This window comes from Protopterus annectens, chromosome 1.part2 (assembly GCF_019279795.1).
Source record: "Protopterus annectens isolate FY-2018-M chromosome 1.part2, PAN1.0, whole genome shotgun sequence".
NCBI lineage: Eukaryota > Metazoa > Chordata > Ceratodontiformes > Protopteridae > Protopterus > Protopterus annectens.
The window spans coordinates 927,011,196-927,037,845 of record NC_056727.1 but is presented as its reverse complement, the minus strand read 5'-3'; the positions used below and the strand labels follow the sequence as shown (position 1 = coordinate 927,037,845).

General features: G+C 40.6%; 1 protein-coding gene across 1 annotated transcript in view; it reads right to left on the bottom strand.

The window, feature by feature from the left end:
- Positions 1 to 26,650, bottom strand: part of LOC122792423 (CSC1-like protein 1) — a 740,103-nt gene that overhangs the window by 244,913 nt on the left and 468,540 nt on the right. Inside the window, exon 8 of the mRNA XM_044060212.1 lies at positions 14,950 to 15,103. Within this exon, the coding sequence (XP_043916147.1) occupies positions 14,950 to 15,103 (154 nt within the window). The remainder of the gene's footprint in view (positions 1 to 14,949; positions 15,104 to 26,650) is intronic.

Below are 26,650 nucleotides of genomic sequence, written 5' to 3'. Positions count from 1 at the left end.
GGTAAAATGGTGCAGTTTGAAGTGGATACGGGGTGTAGTGTGACAGTTCTGTCAAAGGCTGAGTATGGGAAGTTATGGCCCAGAGAAGCTCCGAAGCTGCAGGACTGTTCAGTGACTTTGAGAACATATACCGGTGAAATAGTTCCCACGTTGGGAATGGTGAAAGTGACTGTGAAATATAATGACCAAGTCAAACAGTTGCCAGTCATGGTGGTAGCAGGTAAGGGACCAAACCTGCTAGGCCGGGCGTGGTTAAAGGAGCTGGACATGGGTTGTCTGCGGCTCCATAAAGTAGAACCGCAGGGCCTGACCTTGCAAGAGGTGCTGGAGAACCATGACGAAGTGTTCAAAGAGGAACTAGGGACCTGGAGGGGTCCACCAGCAAAAATACACGTGAAAGATAACGTAACGCCAAGATTTTACAAACCCCGCCCCGTACCATATGCCATGAAGAAGAAAGTTGAGTTTGAGTTGGAGCGACTCACTAAGCAAGGTATAATTGAACCAGTAAAGTTTGCAGAATGGGCCGCACCAATTGTTCCAGTATTAAAGCCAGATGGTACTGTACGCATCTGTGGTGACTACAAGTCAACAGTGAACCAAGTCTCGAAGCTGGAGCAGTATCCCTTGCCAAAGGTGGAGGATGTGTTTGAAAAGCTGTCGGGAGGTGAAAGGTTTAGTAAACTAGACCTCAGTCAGGCATATCAACAAGTAGTGCTGGAAGAAGGGTCAAAGGCGTATGTCACCCTTAACACACACAAAGGTTTGTTCCAAATCAATCGTTTACCTTTTGGGGTTTCCTCGAGTCCAGCTATTTTCCAGAGAATAATGGAGGGACTGGTGGCAGGAATTCCGAAGGTGGCTGTGTATTTAGATGATATCCTGTTGATGGGTAGGAACATTCGAGAGCATTTGGAGACGCTGAACGAGGTGCTGAGACGACTGCGAGAGGCAGGTCTAAGGGTGAAGCGGAGTAAATGTGCTTTCATGGCAAAGGAAGCCGAGTTCCTGGGCTACAAGTTGGATGTATCGGGCCTACACCCCCTGCGGAACAAGGTGGAAGCCATTCAACAGGCGCCAGCACCCACAAATGTTACAGAACTGAAAGCCTATTTAGGCTTACTCAACTATTATAACAGGTTCCTGCCAAATCTGTCAACACTGTTAGCTCCTTTACATAAGCTATTAAGGAAGGAGGCTCAGTGGTCGTGGCAAGAGGAACAGGACAGAGCGTTTGAACAGTCGAAGGAACTAATGCAGTCTTCAGAGGTTTTGGTGCACTACGATAGTCACAAGGACTTAATTTTGTCATGTGATGCCTCACCTTATGGGTTAGGGGCTGTGTTGGCACACCGGATGCCAGATGGACAAGAGAGACCCATTGGGTTCATGTCACGGACTTTAACACCAGCGGAGTCAAACTATTCCCAGCTAGATAAAGAGGGTTTGGCTGTAATGTTTGGAATTAAGCGGTTTCACAAATACCTCTATGGGAGGAAGTTTACTATTTGCACCGATCATAAGCCTTTGTTGTCATTGTTCAACGAGATGAAAGCCGTGCCGCAGATGGTTTCTCCCCGCATTCAGAGATGGGCTGTAAAATTGAGAGCTTATGAATACGAGATTGTTTATAAGCCCGGGAAACACCATAGTAATGCGGACGCGCTAAGCCGTCTGCCGCTACCGGGGTATCTCCAGGATGAGGAAGTGGAGGACCGAGCGTTGATGATGGAGGACATCACGTTGGTGTCTGCCAGGGAACTGAGTGAATGGACACGCAAAGAACCGGTGCTAGCTAGAGTGTTTCAGTGGGTCCAGCAAGGCTGGCCAGTCCAACAAACTGATCCAGTTTTTCGGCCTTATGAGGTGAGGAAAACAGAGCTGAGTGTGCAGGCTGGATGCATGTTGTGGGGGGCACGAGTGATAATTCCGTCCCCAGGAAGACGGGCACTTTTACAGCAGTTGCACCAAGGTCATGTGGGCATCACCCGAATGAAGGCCTTAGCACGAAGTTATTTCTGGTGGCCCAAGTTGGACCACGAGATTGAAGTCGTTGTGAATGAGTGTAAAACATGTCAACAACATCGCAACTTGCCTGTGGCGGCGCCACTACACCCATGGGAGTGGCCGAGTAGACCTTGGCAGAGACTTCATATAGATTATGCCGGGCCTTTTATGGGGGAAATGTTTTTGATAATCATGGATGCTCATTCTAAATGGATGGATGCCTATCCAGTCAGAACACCCACTTCCCTCATTACTGTTGAATGTTTGAGGAAGAGTTTCAGTAGCCAAGGACTACCCGAGACTATTGTATCAGATAATGCTTCATGTTTCACGAGTGAAGAGTTCAAGGGGTTTCTGAGGAAAAATGGCATCGTACACATCACATCAGCACCATACCATGCATCTTCAAATGGTTGTGCTGAAAGGGCTGTCCAAATTTTTAAAGCAATGATGAAAAAGTCAGGAGAAGGAAGTATGGCAGCAAAAGTATCAAGGGTGTTATTCAACTACCGTATTACACCCCAGTCTACCACGGGTTTGTCACCTGCCGAGATGTTGCAAGGACGGAGATTAATATCCATGCTGGATCTAGTGCATCCAAACGTCAGAGCTAAGGTAGAGAGGACCCAGTGGAGGCAAAAAGAATGTCATGATCGACGACGGAGAGAGAGAAGTTTTCTGGAGGGAGATGCAGTGATGACGCGAAATTTCAGTTATGGACCTAAGTGGATTCCAGGGTTCATTGTCAAGAGTACAGGTCCATTATCGTACCAGGTGAGGTTGAATGGAGATTTCTTGGTGAGGAGACATGTAGACCAGATTCTGTGGAGCGAACAGAAGAAGGACTCCATGGAACTGCCGGCCCCGGAAATACCGTTAAGTTCGGAACAAGGGCTCGCAGTGGCAGGAGGATCGCCAATTGAGGGAGACCGCCGGGACGTGGAAGGAGAGGTTCCCGAGGATCCAACCGTTCCAGGGATGGACACACCGATACCTGAAGTGGTAACTGTGACACCGGAGTCACCTAAGGTGGTACCACTGCGCCGTTCTAAGCGTGTGCTGGTTAAACCTAGTTACTTGAAGGACTATCAATGTTAAAAAAAGTGCATGTATAGATTACCAGACCAAAATAGTCGATTGTATGGTAACCAGTTAATAACTAGCCCGTTATTTAGAAGTAAGTGATTAAATGCATTGTTTGGACTTGCTCCCTAGTTTTGCTTATGTAGGGAATTGTGTCATAGCTTAAAAGGGGAGGAATGTAGTATTCGGGCTGGTAGTGTGGTTGTTGTACTGTAGGGGCGCTGTGGGGAATTCAACATGTACTGTTGGTTCTGTATTCTCTGGTAACTTGTTGGTTCCGGTGTAGGTATGACTTGCAGAAGTTGGAAGCATGTAGCATGGGTGCGCACCTGGAGGCTCTTAATAAAGAAAGGCCTTACAACTCCATAAACCGTGTGGTCTTCTTATTTCCCAGGATGTAACAGTGGGGCACCCCCAAACAGTATGCTCAATCATCATAAGAATCACTATTGGGTAACTTGCCATTACATGAAGCACAATGCTTAAAACCTGAAGTGCCTTTCGTAGTCGACATCTTAAAAGACACACCACAGGCAAACAGTATAACCAGTCAGAACAAAAAAGTCAAACATCGTTCAAAAATGCCACAATTGTACCACAACAGTGATATGCATGGGTAAAAACAGAAACACCTTACTGAATTAAACCCGAACAGGCTAGACAGGAAAGGAAAATATCATCTATGGTATTGAAGGACTACCACAAGGGTAAGGGAGGAAAGGCCGTACCAGCAATGGTACTAGAATGTTTACCAACGGTAACAATGGGTAGAGCAGAGAAGAAAAAAACAAGGTCAGACAGGAGAATACACACTAGAAATACTATTAGGTCAATAAATATTGAGGATATCAAATGTTTTTCACGCAAAATATCAAATAAAGTTACATTTAGCTGAGAGCTCGGCTGAAATGCAGCTTTATGGCTATGCGGCAAACGAGATCTGAGGTAACAGTGAGAAGGTCATTCTTGGTAGAAGTTTAGCTCGAGAGTTTTTGGCTGGCGCGAGCTTGGTAAAAAGGCAGACTTGGTTCCAAGGGCTCGGAACCTAACCCATCAGAGATGAATGGAAATAAGATTATCATCAACAGATTGGAAGTTTTCTAAAATGCTCAGAAAATGAAACTAGTTAATGACCAAAGATGCAATATAAACAAAAATGTGGCAAAAAAGATGGATGAGTGAAAGGAAGGCATGTAATAGCATAAAAAAGCACCTCAGGAAAGGTTAATGATGGCAAAAGTAAAAACAAAACCAACACTGGGTGGCAGAGTGGCATAGCAGTCAGCAACACAAAACTTGCTTCACCAGTTCAGTTCTTAGTTTGATGTCCTGTGTGTGATATATGAATATCATCCCTGTGAACTGTAGATATATGCTAGATGCCCTGCTTTGCTCCTAGATCACAAAGACATACTGTTGGTGTTGGTAGCTGTATGTGTCCTGAGATGGCTGACTCTCTCTTTCTCCGAATCTGTTTCTCTGCTTTATTGCCTCTGAATGCTAGGACAGGCACTGGCTCCTGTTATCTCTGAGCTGTAGAAAGCAGGGAATCGAGCATAATTAAATGAAAAAGCCCTGATTATAACCCTGACAACCAAAGTTCAACTAGTGATTCAAGCAAGGCAGGGAAGGACTGGACTCAATGGCTTATAACAGCCCATTCATCTTGGGAGACGGGAGCAGTGGATCCACTTGACAAATTGTCACCAATCTGCAAGCGAAGGCTTATATGGTAGTGAAATGGTCAAGACTAGAGAATATGAGCTTGTCAATCCAAAGTCAGTGATCGCAGCCCTCAAAGCTTTTGGATGGAAGCATGCAGAAGAGAAGGGCATAGGGTGCCCTGCACAAAAACAATAGGTGCCCATGTCAGCCAGCAGTGATAGGGTTACAGCTCTATCAGAAATGCCATCAATGCGGGTTTGCCAGTGAGGGCACAACATGTCCACAGCTGCCTGAATGATATTCTGTTTGCTCTTACTGCTCTAAACAGGAAAAATGTACAAAAGAAAAATAGGCTCAAGACACACTGGGGGAGGTCTGATAGCATGTATAGAGGCATAAAAGATATGGAAAAATCAGCATGTGTACATCCATTATAGTGTTCTCTGCACATCCATTATAGTGTTCTCTGCTAAGTAGCGATAACCTCAGACATCATATAAGGGTAACTTCAAAATTTTCAAAAACAGCACAAGGAAGAAAAACAATTCTTAGGACAAGACCAACACTTGGCCCAGAATTCAACAAAGAATTAAAAAAAGAAGTCAAAGGCTGTAGCCATCTCAGCCACAGCTAGCAAACACCGGAACATCAGCAGAACACTGCCAAAACATGAGAGGCAAACTGCAAAGGGCAGCCAAGCAGAGCTCTGCAAAATGGAGAAAAGTACAGCTGCTGGAAGATATCAAAACCAGAAGAAATAACAGCATTCAGTAAAAAGGGCAACAGTCAATGATACATTACTTGTTTACAACAGAATGCAGGACATAAAGAGCCATAACTTATTTTTTAATTATTTTTATTTTAATTCAACTGAATGGGTAAGACTGGTCCTGGAACCCTTTTCAGCCATAAGGAAAATTACATAAAAATCATGCTCTAAAATTGTACCCATTTGCACAAATTCTCAAGCCACCAGATAGTAGCAGGGCAGACAGATGTTCCTATTTTGCTTTATGCATCTCACTTACAGTGGTTTAAGAAGAAATGAAGATGACATCAAACAACAAGTTTTTATGACGACACACTCATTTTGGTAAGAAGAGCTCACAGTAGAAGTCTACATCACAATCAATGCTGTACGAGTGTAAATCCATATTTTACAACAGGTTCAAACACTGACTTTAGACCCAACTGACTTCCAAACAGCCTGACTGCCATAAACTACCATATTCATATTTTCTACTGGAGTGCATGAGTGTGCGTGCGCATAATTTCTGAATGAAGTTATGAATGACCACTACTGACTGCAACTGAAAGGTGGTATATAATGTAGTTGCCAATTTTTTTTTCTGTTACTGAGATTTGTTTTTAGTATAGATTACAAATCTGGTGTTGGTTCTTTTAGCAGCACACTCCAGGCACAGACCCACTAGATCAGATACTGCCTTATAAATCAGGCACTGGTCACTTCTAACTAATAAGGAAGAGAGTATCACAATTCCTTAAGAATTTCTGAACCACACAATTTGTTCAACCTTATGTTTTTTTTTAATAAGGAATCATTGTATTTCTGATGATCTTTTTGAATGATACTAAATATGTGGCATTATACTCAATAATGGGTCATATCAGTGAACTATAAAGTGGTACAATGGTCTCAGTGGAGTGACCAAACATGCCTTTTAGAATTAGACAGACTAAAGAATATCTTCATCTGTCTCTGAAAGATACACACTGACCAAAAACTAAATTTGCTTTCTTACCACTGTCTCCTTGTCTTTAACAGTGGTATTATTTTATAATGAGCTGAGGATTTATTTAAAAAACATAGTTTTATATCCTTTTCAAAGTTTGACACTCCATTTACTCATGTTACATGAGATTACTAGAACTGCACCCATTTGTACTTTTCAAAGGCCATCTTGGTGAACTTTGTCATCTTTACTTTTGTTACCTAGCTTGCAACTGTCAACATATTTGCTTATCCATGGTACGTTTCCCATTTGTGCAAATGAGAACAATAGTACAAAATGTAATTCTATTACACAGCCCTACAGAGCACCACTTGTAATTGCCATTGGGAAAATAGAGGCAACCCTCACCACACACACTCCCTGACTTGCTGTGAAATATTCCTTAACCAGACCACTAAATACAAATCCATGTGTACTTCAATGAGTGGTGCTTTTTTTCATTAATTCCCTTATGCACAACAGTGTCAAATGCCTTACCAAGGTAAGGCTAAGTAAGACGCACTTGTCAGTCCTTTTATCAAGTGCTGCTGCTACCTCCAACAGGTTCTTAAGTTATTAGGCTAATAACTACTGGGGCCATTACAAGCCTAGCCATGCACCATAAGCCATTTGGGTCCTGACCATCATGGGTGTCTACATGGAGTGGCATATTAGTAGGGAGGTAACTAAGGATAGGTAGGAGGGAGTGTTAGGATAATACTTTTCTTATAGATGGCCTCTGTCCATGAGGGACACAGGGGTCAGATATGGGGTAAACTTACAATTTTCCAACCAATTGTCTATGTTTTGTTTGAATTGGGTCAGGGATGAACTCAAACTGGGGAGCCTATTCCATAATGCAGGGATCTTGGAGAGACATATCTATCTCTCTAGCATGTCACAAGTGAAGTTCAGATCCCTGTATCTAGTGTTTCTGGTGCTGTTTGTTTTGCACATATGCAATAGATCCATCAGGGTTGGGTCTGAGGAAGCCCTGCAAGCCAGGTAAAGATCCCCTCTCAGCAGCCTGTAGGGCACTGACTAAAGAGTGAGAGCCTTTAGGTGATCAGTGTAGGACAGGGTATTCATGCCCTGAATTCGCCTGGTGAGGAACCTTTTCGGGCATTCCAAATGTTGCAAGTGTCTGGTTAGATACATGACAAAGGGGGTACTGTATTCAATGGTAGGCCTGATAAGGTGCAGAGTAGAGTGGTACTATAACTTCATTGGACCTGGATGCCATACTTTACCTATAAGATGTGTGACACAGAATGATTTTTATCATCGTCTTCGCTATATGTTGGTCAAAGGACAGATTGCTGTCTACATATGTTCCCAGATCTCTTACTACTGGGTCGACTTTTAGGGGGCGTTTTTCAGATGGAGTAATTAACTTGGGTTGACAGTTTCCCAAAGGAGATTATAATGGATTGCACATTTTGGCATTGAATTTTATGCCATGGCTTTAGCACCAATCATCTATCTCTGTTAAACCTTCCTGCAAGATTTTGGTATCTTGGGGGAATCTATAATCTCTCTCAATTTACAGCCAAAGGCCTTGAACATTAACCTTGACTTCTGAGAAGTAGATGTCAAACAGGAGTGGGATCAGCATAGAGCCATGGGGTACTCCGCTGATGACTGGTCTCTTAGTGGAGGTGGCTTTACCGACTTCTTGGCTTCTGTCTGTGAACAAGAAATTAATCCAGCAGGTTGTGTAGGGGATTTATGCCTAGTTCAGACAGCTTGTCAACAATGTCTGAGTGAGGTACTGTGTCAAATCCCATGGCTACATCAAGATGCACAGAATGCACTGTTTTGCCTTCATCCACTGCCTTGGTGACCACATTCTCAAAGAAGTCTGCCAGATTAAGTAGGCATGACCTCCTTTTAACAAAGTCAAACTGGGATGGGTGCAGTGTCTGTAGGTTGCCAATGTTCTTGTTTATCATCTCCATTGTAGTTCATTTCATGCCTTTGCATACTTGCCTGGATTGGTTGATTGTCCAAAGATTGTAGAGAGGAATGCCTGCTGCAATCCTCCAGTCACTTGGCATGCAGCCTGTGTCAAGGCTGTAGCTGAAGAGTGCCCTCAAGTGGTCCTGATATGTCATGTTTTAGACTGTTCAAAAGGCAACCGGGGATGTTGTCAGGACCCAAAGAGGCAGTGTTCTTGGCTTTAGCGACTGCTGCCAGTACCAGGTCCCTGCTAATAGTTTAGGGGTAATATGTTGGATGGGATTTCACCTGATGGAGCTGGGTGAAGTCAGAGCTGAATTTAACAGCAAGTAGATTTGGTTCATTACTCTGATATGTGAAGCTGGTGCCATTCACCACCAGTTAAAGTTCTGGACATAAGCTGAAGAAGGCCTTATGCTTTTCCTTAGCCTGCAAAGCTATCCTGACCTTGTAGTTGACCTTGTTGGACTCAATCAGACCTCTTAGTTTCTTGTTTAGTTGTATACGAGAACACTTGTTTTTAAAGGAGTTGCCCTTTCTGATTTTGCCCATGAGATTTCTTCTTTTATTATATATACCCTGCTAAGGGGAGGATTCCACCAGTGGGGTTTGTTTTTAGTGGGGTTTTTTTTGGTTACGTCTGGTATGTATAGCAGCTTCTACTCAGACATTCACGTTTTTGTACAGGGACTCTGAATCATTTTGCATAGGTAGCTGCCATCTCAAGGTTGGGGGAAGCTTTAATTTTGCCAAAATGCCACTTATTAGGATGCAGTTTGCCTTAGAACAGTTCCTGTTGCTGGTTAGTTGTGTTTTACAGGTTGATTTTTACTCCAGGAGACAGCTGTGTGATCTAACCTCACTAGTGAGGACATGACAGGAAGGAGTGCAACACTCTCTCATGCTGGTGAGTACCAGATCCAGTATGTTCGATCCCTCTAGCTGCAGCATGCACTATGTGTTCCAGGGTGCATGTGTTGTGCCTATGAGTTTGAGGCAGTGTAGGTTTCCCAGCCAATAGAGGAGTAGTTAAAGTCACCCATGAACAGGGTGTTTGGATGGTGAGCACCTCGAGTAGGTTCAGATAAGAGTCGTGAGACTCTAGGCGGATAGACAGTGACCTGCAGCAAGCCTTAATATTGTGAGAGACCTTATCTATGGTGACTTGCCCATGGATGAGCTCTATAGTATCATCCTGTTTAACCAGTCTGGGGATATGTTTGATGCTAAAGTAGATGGAGACAACTCCACTCTTAGCTCCGCTCTGTGCTGTTGTTGTTATAAATGTGTGAAAGGCTATGTAACCTTGCATTGCCAGTGTACTTTCTACAACTTTAACCAAGTCTCTCTCATGGCACAGATGTGTTAGGTAAAGTAAACGTTTGCCTTATGGGCTTTGTTCTTGGGGGACCATTGGGTGTAGGCTTATGGGAGATGTTCGGTGTTGCTTTTGTTGTGTGTTTTAGTGATTGCTAGGCCCAGTACTTTTGTTAGGTCTTTGAGATTTGGAAAGACTTTTCTGAAGCACCTCAAAAATAATATTCTGTGTGTGGCAAGCAGTGTGTGTGTGTGAGGGATGTATTCTGGGTATTCCTGATAACCTTGTTTGTACGGCACATTTTTGCCTCCAAGGAAGTTGTGTATTTACATCTCACACATGCCTTGTCATTTTCTTCAATGATTAAAACTGGTTGTCTGACAAAATGAAACAATTGCTACATTGCCTTAGGATACCCAAATCTATCAAGTTGGCCACAGATTCATTTGTAAGTTACCTATCCATGTGGTCAGGTACTGTAATAGGGCCAGCTGTTTAGAATTAAGGATTGGGTTTTAACAGGGTTCTCCTAGAGTAGTTTCTGGGGTTAGGGGCAGGATATTATACAGTGCTAGGATATGGTAGTGCTATTCCATTTGCAAGCTAGCTACTCTAAGCTTAATTCCACACAATGCTACATTGTTTAGCAGGTTTTGGTCACAATCCTAAATTTATAGGGAATTTTGACTGTCTAGGCATTTGCTACTATACAGGGCACTGCTAACAGCCACAGCTCAGCGCAAACTAAATGTCACTGGCTAATTTGTCCTTCTGCAAAGTTACTTGGAGACAAACAGAACTAAAAAAGCCAACAAACAGAGAAATTACCATTTTTAATATAAAATTAAATAAGCTGTTTAAAAATGCTCAAAAACAGCAAAGGCTACTATATAAAGCAAGTACAAATGCAGTAAATCTAGAAAATATTCTCATCTTAGCATGGATGACTCTGGATACAGTTGAAAGACTTGAAAAGCATTACAGAGCTCTCTAAGGGAACCAAGATTGTATCACTCCAGATGGGACTCGAACCTCCAATCCCTAGTTTAGGAGGCTGATGCCTTATCTATTAGGCCACTGGGAATGCCACAGGACATAAAAAGGTAAAAATCTCTTATACAGTTCCATTATAACAGAAGTAGGTCATCCTGTTATTATTTTGGAAAAGCTCCAGTATGACTCTTTCCTTGATTTACATAGAATATTTGTCATGCTGATGGGTTTGTAATGGTTTGAGTCTGATATGATTACTCCTTCCTTGTGAAATTGTATGACTAAGGCCTGTAATTATAGGTCAGGTGCATGTCCACATGATAAAATTCTGTTAAACAAGACTGGTAGTTTAGTTAGGTTTTCCTTTACTCCATATAATAAAACCAGTAGTTAATGTTGTATGGTGCCATGAACTTGGGTTTTTAATTTTTATCTGTAGTCAGAGTTATCACTTCTACAGCTACATAACTGACATCTGCTCTTTTCCTTCTATAATCTCAACATGTGTCTTTGCTTACTGGGAAGTGTACACAACTTTTTTTCTGGAAATATACTCACCGTCTCTGACAGGGGTGGTCACTTCATTATTTCAGAACATGTCACATTAAGAATTTTCCCTTTAATTTTCTAACGTAATCAAAGAATGCCTTAATATTGCTTTTAACACTGGAGACTAATCCATGTTTCGACTTGTGTCTGGATGATTTGATAAGTATGCATTTCTGTACTGTCTTTAATCTGGACCACTTTTTCATTACTAGGGTATTTTTTGGGAATTAAGCAATGTGTCTCATTTTCTGCTGTGTCTTATTACTCCCAAGGATTCCACCACATTTTTTTCCTGTGTACTTTGTCTTACCTGCATGTGCTCATAAATGCAGAAGGTTAACCTGAATGATCTCTATGACGGAATTCTTAGCAAATTTATTTTGTACCTCACTCTAGTTTCATAAGCAGGTAAAGTCAAAGAAGGGTTATTTATTTATGACTGAAACTAATTTTATTTTTCTGTTTATTACAGAATATATAATAATAGATTGGGAGAAGATGATTTGCCAACAAGCTATCCAAAACTGAAATCCACTGTTGGATTTCATACCGATTGTTCCAAGCTGCTTTGGTTAATATAGTCAGTTAATATTTGAGCATATTTATTTGGTACAGTATAGTTTACCTAGTAAATGTTTGCGTAGTTAAAATCACCCATAAGGTCTGTATTTTCATTGATTTTTTACATTTACATCTTAGAGTAGAGTCAGGAAATCCTCTTGCTCTGTAGGGACACAAGCAACGTATAACAGATTCCTACCCTACATTACATAATATAAATGGTACAAACAGCCACATACAGCAAGGAGATTGCTTCTATACACCTTTTATTTATGAGACATCTGGCTATAGTAAAGTCTCCTTCATTTCAGATTTACACACACATACACGCACAGTATTTTTTTAATTTGAAGAGGTGTTAAAAAAGACTATGGGGGTACATAATTCCCTGTTCACACCTGCACTCCTGGAGAAAAGAAGTGAAGCCCCTTGGGTGCAAATAATTCTAGCTAGTTGCACATCACACTCCAAGGTTGATGCACACTGATACCACAGCATTAGCCACTGACTGAATTCTAAAATTCTGTCTTAATATTAAAGTGTAATATGAAGTGATGGGAGATATCTTGTTAAGTAGATACATTTGCTTTGAGGTTCAATAATGCCACCACATCCTCTTGTACACATAAAAAAACCTTCTTAGAATATTCACTTCAATGTGAACAATAAAGATGTCATAAAACTTCTCTTAATCCATTTTTCCTAGTCTCAGTTTGGCCTCTGGCAAGGCAGGGATAGCTTTGTCACAAATTTCAGTGCTGCTTTATGCACAATGGTGTCCCTAATTACCAGTATGTTCTTGAGATTTCTACTTTTCAGTGTCTGAAAGTCTCCTTGGCTCAGTTTTAATCCCAGTTCCCCCAAGTTCATTATGGACTCTTCACACCTAACATACTACCATAGTGGGGAATAGCTGACTTAAATTTACTGTGGTCATTGAGAGCCCTGTGTAATATGTTACAACATGAGGGTCTGGTATTGTTGAGCTCTTGGCTTCTTCTGGTTCTGAATATACTTACCTCTCTCTCTCCAATATTTAAAGTAGTCGTATTCTTCTTTCGGCTTTTCCCGATTAGGGGTTGCCACAGCGGAACTCCGGTCTGCTAATGATTGGCAGTAGATTTTTACGTGCTGGCTTGCTGGGCCTAATGCACAACGTTCAATGAAGGAACGCCCATTCACGCATGTCACCACACAGAAGACGCTTTAACTGAGAATCGAACGGGCAACGTCGAACTGTGAGGCGACAACGCTACCGCAGCACCAACATTTAAAGTCTTCTCAAAAAAAGAGTGCATTTCCTGCATGCTTGAGGTAGATTTTGCATTGCCCGAAATGGTCTTAATCAAGTATTTTAAACTTAGGTTTTGCATATCTAAACAAAAGAAGTACTCTTCATGAACAAAATATAATTAAAATAAATGTACAATGCTACTCAAAAAAAGCTAAATTTACCTTTGATGGTAAGTTTTGTAATAACATTTATTTTTAATCAAATAAAAGCTTGCCTCATTCTTGTTCAAAAATGCAGACGCAGGAAAATAACTGGAAATTTATAAACCTGTTATTAAAAAATAGATATTTTCACTTATTTTCCTGCATCTGCGTTTTTTGAACAAGACTGGGACAACCTTGTATTTGATTCCAAGTGAATTATTTTGACTTTATGGCTGCCCTTGGTTTGGAATAAAGGTTTCTTTCTAAACAAACTGTGTATATTCTATTTATAGCTACTTTGTAGGGCAGTATTAAGTACTGGCACTAAAAAGCGACTTTAGAGGTAAACTAGCAAATAAGGTTAACACTGTGGGTTTTGCAGTGTAGAATTATTGGGTGGGAGGGTTAATAATTTTATGGAGACAGCCTTCATGTTGTTAATGTTAGTAGAAGCAAAGAAAAATGGGATTGGCTTTTGAAATTTTATTTTTAAAGTTATTGCATATATGACATTTTACACAGGTCATCAGACACCGCTTTTATGTAATGTATAAAAACAAGCCAAACTAAATGATTTTTGCTAGGAAAAAGTTCAAGCCAAAGGCACAAAAATAGCCATGTCTATTTCTTAGGTTTACTGGCCTGCTGCTGGATGAACTCTGAGCAACAGTTCTGGTTTTCAGAAAATCATTAAGGCACAGCTCTTCAAAATTATCACTCGGGTCACTCTACATTACATCTTTAAGTCTGATGTTATGGATGTGTTCTCAGATTGCTGCTCTCCAATGAGATGAGAAGTTTTTTTATGAAACAACCCTTTCCCAGGCATAGTAGACATGGCGTGCATGCCATACCTCTCCAACATTATTTCAGATATTTAAAAAAGCTGGCAATCAGCAGGTCTAGTTTTCGAAACATTCTAACAGATAAAAAGGAGACAACTTAAATCATGTGACTTTCACTAACATTAAGCAATGTCACAATTACAGAAGAGAGTCGATTATCTGAAATGTCGATTATCCGAAAGCAGCTTTCCAAAGTTTTTGGGTAGGAAAAATCATAAAGTCTGAATATGTAAACGTGATACGTATTTGCTTGTACTACAATAATATGCTGTATCATTTTGTACTTACAATAAATTTGTTTTATTTTTCTTGTTTAATGTTCATCAAAAACATTTTTAGAAGTTTTTTATCCGGTTCATTTATGTTTGATTATCCAAACTACCCTAAGTCCCAATTAGTTCGGATAACTGACTCTCTACTGTACAATACTCAAGTTACTGTTGTATTAAAAAGTCAGAATACATATATTACTATGCAACAGTTGCCCTACAGTACTGCATCTCCCACGAAATCACAGATTCATGTTAAATACTTCAACACAGATTTGTACATTATGGTTTGTTTGCTCCTTATGCTTCTAATCTCATTTTATATTCTACTGTCTATTCACCATTTCAAGATTTTCTGTTCAGCATGTGTATTTCTCTCTCACATGCAAGCACACACACAATCTAAAGTGATGGTTAGTTGCAGAGTAAATGAATATAGCAGACTACTTTTCAAGAAATATTTCTTTGTAAAATACTGCACTTGCTTCAACAATGTAAATCCAATCAAAAAAAAAAAACACTGTACTCACATTTAGATTTTGAATTGGTTTTGTTACGTTGAATTTGTCCATTGTAGAAATTATAATGGAAGGTGTAGTCAGGAAGAAAAGCAGTATAAATAGCCAAAAATTAATGCAAGCCCATCGAACCCACCTCCTCCACCCCTTCACAGAAAGATTTGCCCTGTGGAGGAAAACAGAAATTTATTAGTGAGCAAATGCATATTATGCAGAATAGGAATATAGTTTCTGTACAGTGCTTTACAAAAAGGAAGTTTTCCACAGTGCATTATAAACCTTAACAGGAGATGGACTGTAATGCTAATATTCAGCAAGCAATAAAGAATCTAAGAAGTCAGAAAACATCTTAAGGGCCAGTGCTGGGGGGAAGGGTTAAGAACCAGCCACTAACTGGGCACTATTCTTGGACAGATGAGGCTTTTTACTCTGCTTCTGCAACCCCTTTCTCCTGCTGGCAAAGTGTAGTGCAGTGCCCTGCTACACTGACCACAACATGGGTGCACGCTTCCACAGACCCAAAATGCTTGTCTGCACAGTGTGAATGCATCTTTAAGAAATCTGGTCAATGCTGCATGAAGCTGCAATCCTGACCCCTCCCCCCTTAAGTGGATTTCCTGCAATAGGAGGAAACTAATTCACTACTTTCCTCTCAGGATGGGAGAATGCTGGTACAGATCACTTAATACCATTCCTCCCAATCAGGATCCTCCAATATTCCAGGCAGCTACTTCAAAATGGGTTACCAGGGATGCTTTAACACTCTGCACCACGGAGACTGTTTAAATGCAACTTAAGATGGAGTATAGAAAACAATAAATTAGCAACATAATATGAGTACAGACTACAAAAGAAACAGCTTAGGCTTCATTTCAAAAACCAGAACACACAACGTGAACACTTCGTCACTGCTATGGCCGCAGATCCCAAGCTTTCAACAGTGTTTCAACCATTTATCAAATAAAGAAGCAGACACCAGAATTTTTACTCAAACTGAAGATTAAAATTAATACAAGCATATTGTTGATTACTAAGAAAGCTTCCTGCTTAGTTTGGCATGCTTAATAATAGCAGTATGTTTCATGGCGATTTTAATTAACAGTGATGTACTCGTACACTACTACAAAAACACAGTTCTTTCCAACTCACTACCTCCATAGGAAGTCAGGATTGTTAGCTATTAACTTACTTCTTAAGGAACAGAAGTGCTCCCTGAACTTTTGTTTCAAAAATGATTTACTGAAGGAGTTCAAACAAATGTTCATAATCTCTTAAATTACAACACACACAAAGTATAAACACAAACTGCTCAGCATATACTGGCCACTGCAACGACTGCAGTGCTAACAACCTATGATTTTGAAAGTGGCAAAAATGTAGAGGTAGTGTATGGAACACAATGATTACACACTGAAATTAGGGGGAAAAACCTACAACAGGCTTCTGCAGTGCAAAAGCAGATTGTAACAGTGCTTTCAGAAAAGTATTGTTACAAGTTGGATGACAGTCTCAAGATATTTCTTCGCTCTCAGTTGTCCCTGATGCCACATATGACAATTGGGGAGAGATGGGCGAAGGCTGCCAGCCTAGTCAAATAGAATTTGATATATAATTCTGTTATTTGTAAATAAATGTAAAATACAGGCATGTTTTCTTGAGTGTAAAAGAATACTGTGAAATGTGGAACTGCAAAATATGTGACAACATTGCACTCTACTGGCCCAGTGAAGCATGTTGTGACCCTTTCATGTTAGAATTCGGCTCCAGTGAGTCTGGATGAAGGTTTAATGCCCACTGATTTAAGGCTAAAGATTATGACCAGAATTTACATGTGGATGGTGCTTTACTGCTCTGGTTTCTGTTAAGAGTATACATGTGAAATGCCTTGTATTGTTGTAGTTTACTGAGCAGGTGTAAGCTTGCTAAATAGTGCAGTTTGTGGCCTGAGAAAACCTAAGTGTCAAAATAATGTAATTTGGGAGGGCCTCAGCAGAGCTGCTGGTTAGTGTTTAAAAACTATTGTTCGGTGAGAGACTGGGGAGCATTTTTGATCTTGATATCCAACTTATCAACACTCTGCCTTATGCTCACATGTAAGTTTTAGCACTGTGATTTCTTGTAGGAATAGTTAAAGCCAGTAAAGAATAATTAGGTATATTTTTTAAATCAGGCCTGAGCTACTGTATTATTTTAAGTTTCTGTGTGATACCTGAACTCTTAGATATCTCTGTGGTGTAGTAGTTTTGTCTTGTGTTTTAATTATTTATTATTAAATATTTTTAAAACCTTCTACCTGTGGCTGGTTTATGTAGAGATAAATTATGCTTTAGAGTACATTATATATTTATAGAGTTTACTGTCTAAGCCCTTCCAATAAGCCTAGACTGAATAGTCACATTACCATTGGATAATATTGCACAGTAATAACTGGACACCCTTTTAAGGGCTTTTTAGTAGCTGATATTATTAGCTGGGTGGTGGCAGGGATTACTACACTATGGTCTGGGTAAAGGGGCACAGCTGGATAATCTGTGTCAGCCTTTCCCAGGAGTGTCTGTAAAGTTATATAAATACTTATCTCAAAGTGTGTGTGTGTGTGTGTGTGTTGTGTCAGCTACATGGGCAGGGACACAAAGCACTGGTTGGACAGGGAGGGTACTGGAGGTTTTAGCTTGCCCAGCTAGGCTGAGACCTGGACCCTATAACTGTGCCAGTGGGGAGTCTTATTGGGGACCTGGTGAGCAAGGGAGTAACCAGCCCCAGACTGACTGTGATCTCTGTGTGCACTTAAGGGAAATTGTACTTTACTGTGTGGATTGGTTATCCTTTCCTCTCTTCTAGGAGAAGACCTCCCTGGTGTTAGTGGTCAGGATTGATGCTCCACTCACTACCTCCACAGGAAGTCAGGATTGTTAGCTATTAACTTACTTCTTAAGGAACAGAAGTGCTCCCTGAACTTTTGTTTCAAAAATTATTTACTGAAGGAGTTCAAACAAATGTTCATAATCTCTTAAATTAAAACACACACAAAGTATAAACACAAAAACTGCTCAACATATATAGGCCACTGCAACAACTGCAGTGCTAACAACCTATGAATTTGAAAGTGGCAAAAATGTAGAGGTAGTGTATGAAACGTAATGATTACACACTGTAATTGGGGAAAAAAACCTACAACGGGCTTCTGCAGTGCAAAAGCAGATTTTAACAGTGCTTTCAGCAAAGCACTGTTATAAGTTGGATGACAGTCTCAAGATATTTCTTCGCTCTCAGTTGTCCCTGATGCCACATATTTTCTGATGGCAAAACATTAGACTTCAGTATTTAAAAACTGCACCTGACTTTCTCCTCCAATTATATTACTTTGTCTACACACAGGACTTTCTAATTGCTTCACTGGCTTTCAAAGCTCTGGAACAAGCTCCGTATCCATGTGAAGTAGAGTCTACCCCATCTCTATTTAGGTGTAACCTTGACCAATGAATGGGAAAATTGGAAATTCACCCCTGGTCTAGTCCCCATGTATCTATCTGATTGACAGAGGGAGACAGTAATGGCCAAACTAACATACCCCTCACATAACCTCTAGAAACTTCCTAACATACCCCTTCATAATAAATGCCTGTGATACACAGGGACACAACTGGGTTGGATTGCACGGTCAGACATACAAAGGCCCTAGTGGTCATTAGCCTAGTATATAACTGTGAATGATCAGAGAACCGATCATAACACTCTGTTTTAAGTAAATGTTTTGGACATTTTTGTTATCAAGTTAGTATGCCAGAAACTAATGTTAGAGACCAGCTATCAGCTCTAGGTTTATCAGTCCAGATGTCAGCATCAAAATGAGAAATTACACAGCAGTTTACCATACCCACTTAGTGAGATACTAATAAAAATATGAAAAATACAATGATTTGCATAATTCATCATCTGAATAAATTGTTCTGTCTCTGCAGTGGTACTAAGCAGAAATAATGTACCGGTGTTCAAATTCTCTGCACAGATGTCAGTTTTCAGGTGATACCTTGCAAAAGTGTCCAGTTAACACAGGACTCTAAATACAGCAATACAACAAAATGCCATAGTTCATGTAGAATCTATGCAGTGTTGTATCAGACTTTTGGTACATCCAGAACAAATCAGCTTTGATGTCAATTTATTGCTTTCTCCCAGATGATGTTGATTGTGACTCTTTTGTACTACATTCAGTAAATGATTTATAACCAAGCATATTATAAATGCGCAAAATGGTATAAACAAATACTAGCATCTTTATTTCCATACAGACAAAATGCACATATTTTTCTAGAAATTGTTTCCCACCATTTCTGCCAACTACTGAGCCTCTCCCACCAGCTCAGCCCATTTCATCTCATTCTGGGTATTTCTCCCAGTAAGTAACACTGGGCTGGAGAGGGCTGTCATGCAGGCAACCATGACAGTATCTGGGCCCGTGCCAGCATACCAGAATTGTGAAATTTCAGCATTTGTACATAGCCCTAACCCTGTCCTTTCAGGATGATGTGTGCATCTGTGTCACTGCAGGGGCATCCAGTGTCCTCCCCCTTCATGTGCATGCTCCTACACACACATACAGCCAGTCAACATCTTAGAATTGCCCTGCCCAAGTCTCCCTGTCCTATGACCACTGGTAACATGCAAACTTTCTTCAGGAAGAACAGACTTATCTGACTAACCCACACCCCCAGAATAAGAAAGTCAGTGTAACACACACATTACATTTCTCCTCCATGCAACTTTTCCAACACCTATGCCACTATTCAAACTCTGGTAATCTAGGCTGTAGTCATTGTTTTATTTCTACATGCCACAGAACCAGGACAAAATGTCAGTTTATTTCATAAGCCCTCACCTGCAATCTGATGCCTGAAAGTCCTACCAAAATGTGTCAACAGAATACCAGTTCTGATATGATATACCATCCTTCCTACATTCCACTCAGAAAACATGTTTTCATTTGTGTTAATGGCATGCAATTCACTTTGTATTTTTTAAACATATGGCGTGATCCTTACCACATTTTATAGTGTGCTACACTCCATAAGGGAATAACTACCAGAAATATTAAAATATGCTAAGTTCCTTAACTACTTGTGAACAAATTATATCATCTCCTCTTTTGTCAAATCAAGGCCCCACCTACTTTATGACAGTTTTTTCCACTAATGCTTAATCTTTACCATGGCCTTGCAACACTGCCTCACTGTGTTATGTGGCATGAAATGTTTATGCAAATATGTTAATACCCAATTTTTCCTAACCTGTTCATAAAATGTTATACCTCAGTTTATGTTCATCCAGAAAACTACAGTGCAATGTCATCTTCTATTGACTTCTCACACATTATGTTGACCACAAGTCATGAGTAACACACTCATATGACTGCTGACCACATCATGATGATGACTGCTGACCACAAATATTACAAACATGTAACGGCTAACAGTGACTGATGCAAACACATGTAGTATCTTTCTTTTTCAAACTGCCAAATACTCATTCCAGATGTCATTCTTCCCAGCTTCTTAAATGTAACATGATATCCAGCACTTGTCAGTGTGTGCACTACAGTAAATTCTCAGTTAACCAGAACTCAAGCAACTGGCAAAAAAAAAAAAAAAAAAATCAAAGAAATACAGTACAATTTTCATTTGTTGCACTTATAAATGGGATTCCACTCCCCAATTTATGGGGTTATAAATAGGATTCCACTCCCCAAACAATATAAACTAAACAGAATAAACAGCAAAAACTAAAGACAATGAATACTGGCTCTAAAGCTCTAACCAATCCTGCTTATCTTCTTTAGAATTGCAGTAATAAACCTCCAGCCACTAGAACAATAGTTAAAAACTCTAGATGACTGAAGCACTCATCAAAAACTGCCTGTTTGCTATAACTTTGAAAAAGTGGATAAAACATGGCAATAAAAGCAGCAACACTAAACCCACTTAGCACCGAAACCACTTGAAAAGCAGTGCAAGGAGTAAAAAGATTTCAAATAATAGCTGGAACTTCAGTTTAAGATAAAGTATGGTAAAAGTACAGGGGAAAAAAAACAGAAACCACTCAGATCTTGTTTAAATAGCTACACACAGCAGCTCCTGCACTGTGGACATGCACACTTAACAGAAATGTGTGTGGGAAGAACTCACTCACCATGGGTTCAGCACCTCATTACCAGCCAACACTGGTATTAACAGAATAAAGAGAATCTTCTAACCATCTGATGAATGACACGTGAACCCCAGCTCTCACATTGGACTCCCTCAAGATGCCGGGGGGAAGGCTTTAGTGAAACTAATATGCCATCATGTGATAGGTACCTGATGCTTGCAGTGGTATAGATGACAAAAAGAATAACAGAAAAAATAAAATTTAGTGCTGCTAGTGTTTATGCATGTGTGTGTGTCTGTCTGTGTGTGTCTGTCTGTCCATATATATATATATATATATATATATATATATATATATATATATATATATATATATATATATATATATATATATATACATATATAAAATGTATGTACACATATGCATATGTATCTATATAGATGCACAGATTTGGGTACATGCATTAACAGTTTAATAACATATAATGATGTGAACTATACTGTCTCAACAGTTACAGAACAGAAGTCACCTGCTCCAGGCTCCTACTCCTAATTTTTAACTAACTTAAATCTGACAAGCACAGAAATGTTGTAATCTCCAAGAAGGCTTAGAAACTAAAGTGGCACATACACAGTGCCAACGCTTTTCTCCCACTTAGTGTTGGGCTTTCCACATATGCAATACAGCTGCTTTCTCTATTCCTCTATTTAGCACATTTTTAGGAGTCTATCAAGACCCACCCACCATAAGCAGACCACCACAAATCTGTGATGTTAACTGTCACATCATTCTAGGTTCACAGGAGGCTAGTGGCCCTAGAGCCTTTACAAGCCTAGCCATGTTAATCCTAAGTATCCCCATTTATTCTTTGGGTAGTACGCAAAATAAATTTATGAAAAGAGCAGGTCTGTGATCAACACCAGCTACCCCTGTCCATGAGGGACATGGGTGCCACCCCAGGGCGAATTTGTTGTCTCCCAGTCAATTAGCTAGGTTGCATCTGAATAGGGTCAGTGAGGAGCTCTGTTTTACGTGAATAGGAAGTCTATTCCAGATAAGTGGCAGTCTCTGGGAGATGCATCTGTCTCTCCAACATGTTCTGTTAATGTCAGAGGCTAGGTTAAGATCCCTAGACTGAGTGAATATTGTGCCACTTCACTTGTGGATGTGCAGCATTTCCATTAGAGCAGGGTTGGAGATTGCCATATAAGCCAGGCAAGTCGCCTCTCGGCAGCCTATAAGATGCAGAGTAAAGTGGTGGCATTCAGCCTGTCCATGTAGATCATGGTTTGGAGTCCCTGTATTCTCTTAGTGAGACATCTCTGAGGTCTCTCCAGCTGATGCAGGTGTCTGGTGAGGTACATGTAAAAGGGTACATTATACTCTATTAGTGGCCTGATGAGGTTCACGTACAGTGGATTATAACATCCCTTGACCTTTGCTTATGAGGTACACTACATAGGTTTTCCTGATCAATGTGGGAACTTGGTGGTCAAAGTTCAGATTGCTATCAACCTGTGTTCCCAACTGTCACACCACTGGGTTGAAACTCCGGGGAGAGGGGTGCTGTTAATACTGTAATATGTATAGAATTCCCATTTTGCCAAAGGGAATAATAATGCATTATTTGCATTTGGTTTTAGACCGTAGATTTGGGACCAATCATTCATTTGTGTTAGCCCTTCTTGTAATAGGCTTGCATCACTGGGGGACTCAATGATTGCTCTCAGTTTGCAATCATCAGTGAACTTAGTGAGCCATATAGGCCATCTACTTTGGCCTGGACTTCTGAGAAATAGATGCCAAACAGTAAGGCATTTAGTAGAGACCCCTGTGGTACTCCACTGGTGACAGGTCTACTGCTGAAGGTAGAATCACCAATTTTGACTGCATGTGTTCTGTCGGTGAGCCAACCGGCTATCAATCTAGTAATGTAACAGCTACTCCCCAGCCAGGAGAGTTTCTCAATAATGCCAGAGTGGGGGATTGAGTCAAAAGACTTGGCAAGGTCGAGACAGGCTGTGTGCACTGTCTTACCTTTGTCCATGACTTTGGTGACATTCTCAAAGAAGTCTATCAGGTTTAATAAGCATGATCTACCCTTAACGAAGCCAAACTAAGTTGGGCCCAGCATTTGGAGGTCACCTATGTCTTTGTTAAGGTCCATGATAATTCTTTCCAAGGCCTTGCAGATTAGGGTGGTTAGAATAATGAGTCTAATTCCCAGGGTCAGTTGATGGCCCCCCCTTTGTGCAAGGGGGAATTATTGTTGTATTTGTCCATTTTGCGGGAACACAGGCAGTTCTTAAGCTATGATTAAACAGCATATCAAGTGGGTCTGCTAGGTCTTGTTTTAGATTGTTTAGTAAACAACCTGGGATATTATCTGGTCCCACTGGGGCTGTGTTTTTGGCCTTGGTAAGCACAGAGATGACTTGCTCTCTCAAGATACTAGGCAGAGGGCTGGTGTCAGGTATGATATGGTCTGTGGGGTCAGGGAGATGACGTTTGCGCTGAATCTGTCAGCTAGCAAGTTGGTGATGCCTTCCTGTGTAGTATGAGTGCTCCCATCTACAACCAGTTCCGTACATAGCCAGACATTCCCTTTTAGACTTCCCATGTAGTTAAAAATGCCTTATGATTATCCTTGGCTAGAGATGAGATTTTAGTTTCATAATTTGCTGTAGAAGACTTTACAAGATTTCTGATTTTCTTGATTAGACTTGGGAGGGAACTCTTCCTCTGCAGAGTGATATCCCTCTTGCGTTTGGACAACAGTTTCTTTCTCTTGCTATATAATCAGTCTAGACCACAATGGTTCCATTAGCTTAAAGTTTATTTTTTTTTATTTGACATTTGTTAACCAGGATAGTCTGAAAGAGCAACTGCCATTTTTCAGTGGAGGCCCGGGGAGAAAAGCTCCATATAACATAAATTAACAATGAATTAAGATACAAAAGATGCAAAAATTCAAAATACAAAATATAAGTAATTTAAAAACAATGATTTAACAACTATAATCATTGCCACAACAGTCAGGAAATCCTTCTATGTGGCACACCTCATCACTAAGGATTTTTCACCCAGAAGAAAGAAGGTCATTGTCCCACTGTACTCATCCCTCATCAGACCCATTATAGAGTGCAACACCCCATTTGGTATGTACCTCACAAGACATCTGCAACAGCTGGAAAGGCCGCAGAAATATCTCACTAAAAGAATCACAGGCCTAAAGCTGCCCTATGCTGACCATCTAAAAAAAACTCCAGCTAGGGTCTATATTAAATCAGCAAATGCTTAAACAAGCAAACGCTAATTGATCGACCTTATGTAAGCGAAAGCTTACAATCTCGAACTGTCAGATCAGCGATTGTTTTCCTAGGGAAAAAAATTGCTGATCCAAAACAGATACAACACAAGCACACCAAACAAACAGAAATCCACACACATAGACCTAAAATCTGACACCTAACCCTACACTAAACTATACACACACCACTAACTATCCACTTACCTGAACCCAAACCCTACCCCTAAGGTCAGTCACTATCGCACACTCACCTCACTCGCTCACTAACTCACCTAAATCCGCCCTAACCCTCATGTCCACACAATCGCACACATACCTAACCCGCGCCCTAACCCTAACTCACTTAACCCACCCTAACACTCACATCCACACAATCGCACACTTACCTGAATCCGACCCGTAACTTTCCACCACAGCACTGAAAATACCGAAGCAACAGAAACAGACGACTGAATTCTTTCCCTAGGAAAAAATTTGGGTTTCTGTTGCTTCGATATTTTGACCATTCGCTTAAATAAGGTTGATCAATCAGCGTTCACTTGTTTAAGCGTTCGCTGATCTAATATAGACCCTCCAGCTATACTCTGTGGCATATCGTCTACTCAGAGATGATCTCTGCTTAACATACAAGGCCATGTCAAACCCTGAGCTGTTGGACATGCTCCACTTAAACAAATCCCAATCCCTCAAAGCCACATGCTCCAGGGATCTAAACCTTGGCATCACAGTGAACAAAACATGCTGGAGGGATAGGTTCCTGACCCAGAGACTCTCCATACTCTGGAATAGACTGCCCATACATGTCAAGCAGAGCGCCTCCTTGGCCCTCTTCAAAAGGAGCCTTGATGATTGGATGGGAGATCGGAAATGCACCTCAGGGATCACGTAAGTCACCCTGCTAGACAGGGGTCCATGAGTGATGAGATATTAGAGCAGGATGATGGCTTGGTAAGGAGGGAGTGGATTATGAGAAGTTGAGAAAGCAAGAGGTAGTGCGGAAGCTCTAGCCAATTAAGTGTCCTGAGGGCAAGGCAGTGGTGAGTTTTGGGAAGATTAGCAGCAAATCAAGCAACCTAATTATAGGTGGTTTTAAGTTTAGAGAGTAGTGAGGACTGCAGGTTAGTAAGGATTTGACACCTATAGAAGAGGTTAGGAAGAAGATAAGCATTGAGCAAGTGAGATTCTGGAGTCAGATGTTAGGAAACCTATACATTTTTTGGTGAATTTTCTTTATACTATGAAGTACGTGAAGGTCAAATTTAAGATGATCATCAATGATTACCCCAAAGAGCTTAGTGTGGGTATCAGGTTTAATAACTGTATTATTGAGGGAAGAGATGGAAAATGAGGACTTAAGGTGAGAGAAAGATTTGGGGAGGAAGAGTATAGAAGTTTAGTCTTATTAGGGTTGAGTATGAGTTGGTTGTTGATAAGCCATGTTTCTGTGAGGTTGAAAGAGTTTTGTGTAGTGGACAGTAAGGTCAGAGAGGTTATCAGCAGAAGAGAGGATAGTAGAGTCATCTGCATATTGTATGAGAGATGATTGAAGGCAGAAAATATAAAGTTGGTTAGTAAAGATATTAAAGAGAAGGGGATCAAGAACTGATCCTTGTGGTACTCCCATTTTAACGGGGAGGAAGGGAGAGGGAGCCATCTGACAGATTGTTGTCTGTTGGTGAGGTAACTGATGAACCAAGAGATAGTAAATGAAGATAGGTTAAGTTGAGAAAGTTTGGATAGCAGGATAGGGTGAGAGATAGTGTCAAATGCTTTGGAGAGGTCAAGAAAAAGACAGGATACAAGTCTGTTATTGTCTCTGGCATAACAGATGGATTTATTGAAGGAGATGAGAGCAGTAGTGGTGGTGTGGTGTGGGCGAAACCTATGTTGAGTAGGGGTAAACAGGTTTTCTTGGGTAAGACATGCCATAAGTTGTTTATGAATGCAGTGTTCTAGAATTTTTGAGAGGGAAAAGTGTATGGCAATAGGTATATAATCAGGGAGTCCAACAAAGTTTCCACCTTTGTGGATGGGTATTGTATAGATTTTTTTCCTGACAGCAAAAACTATGGATTCTCTAATAGAACGATTTACAAGAACTGAGACAGGATATGCTATAGAGTTAGCAGCCACTTTGAGGAAGGAAGATGGCAGGTTGTCTGCAGATGGGGAACATGGTTTAAGGGTTAGGAGAAGCTTTTTGATTTAGCTATTCTGAATAGGAGCTAGTGAAAATACAGTTTGTTGCAATGAGGGAGT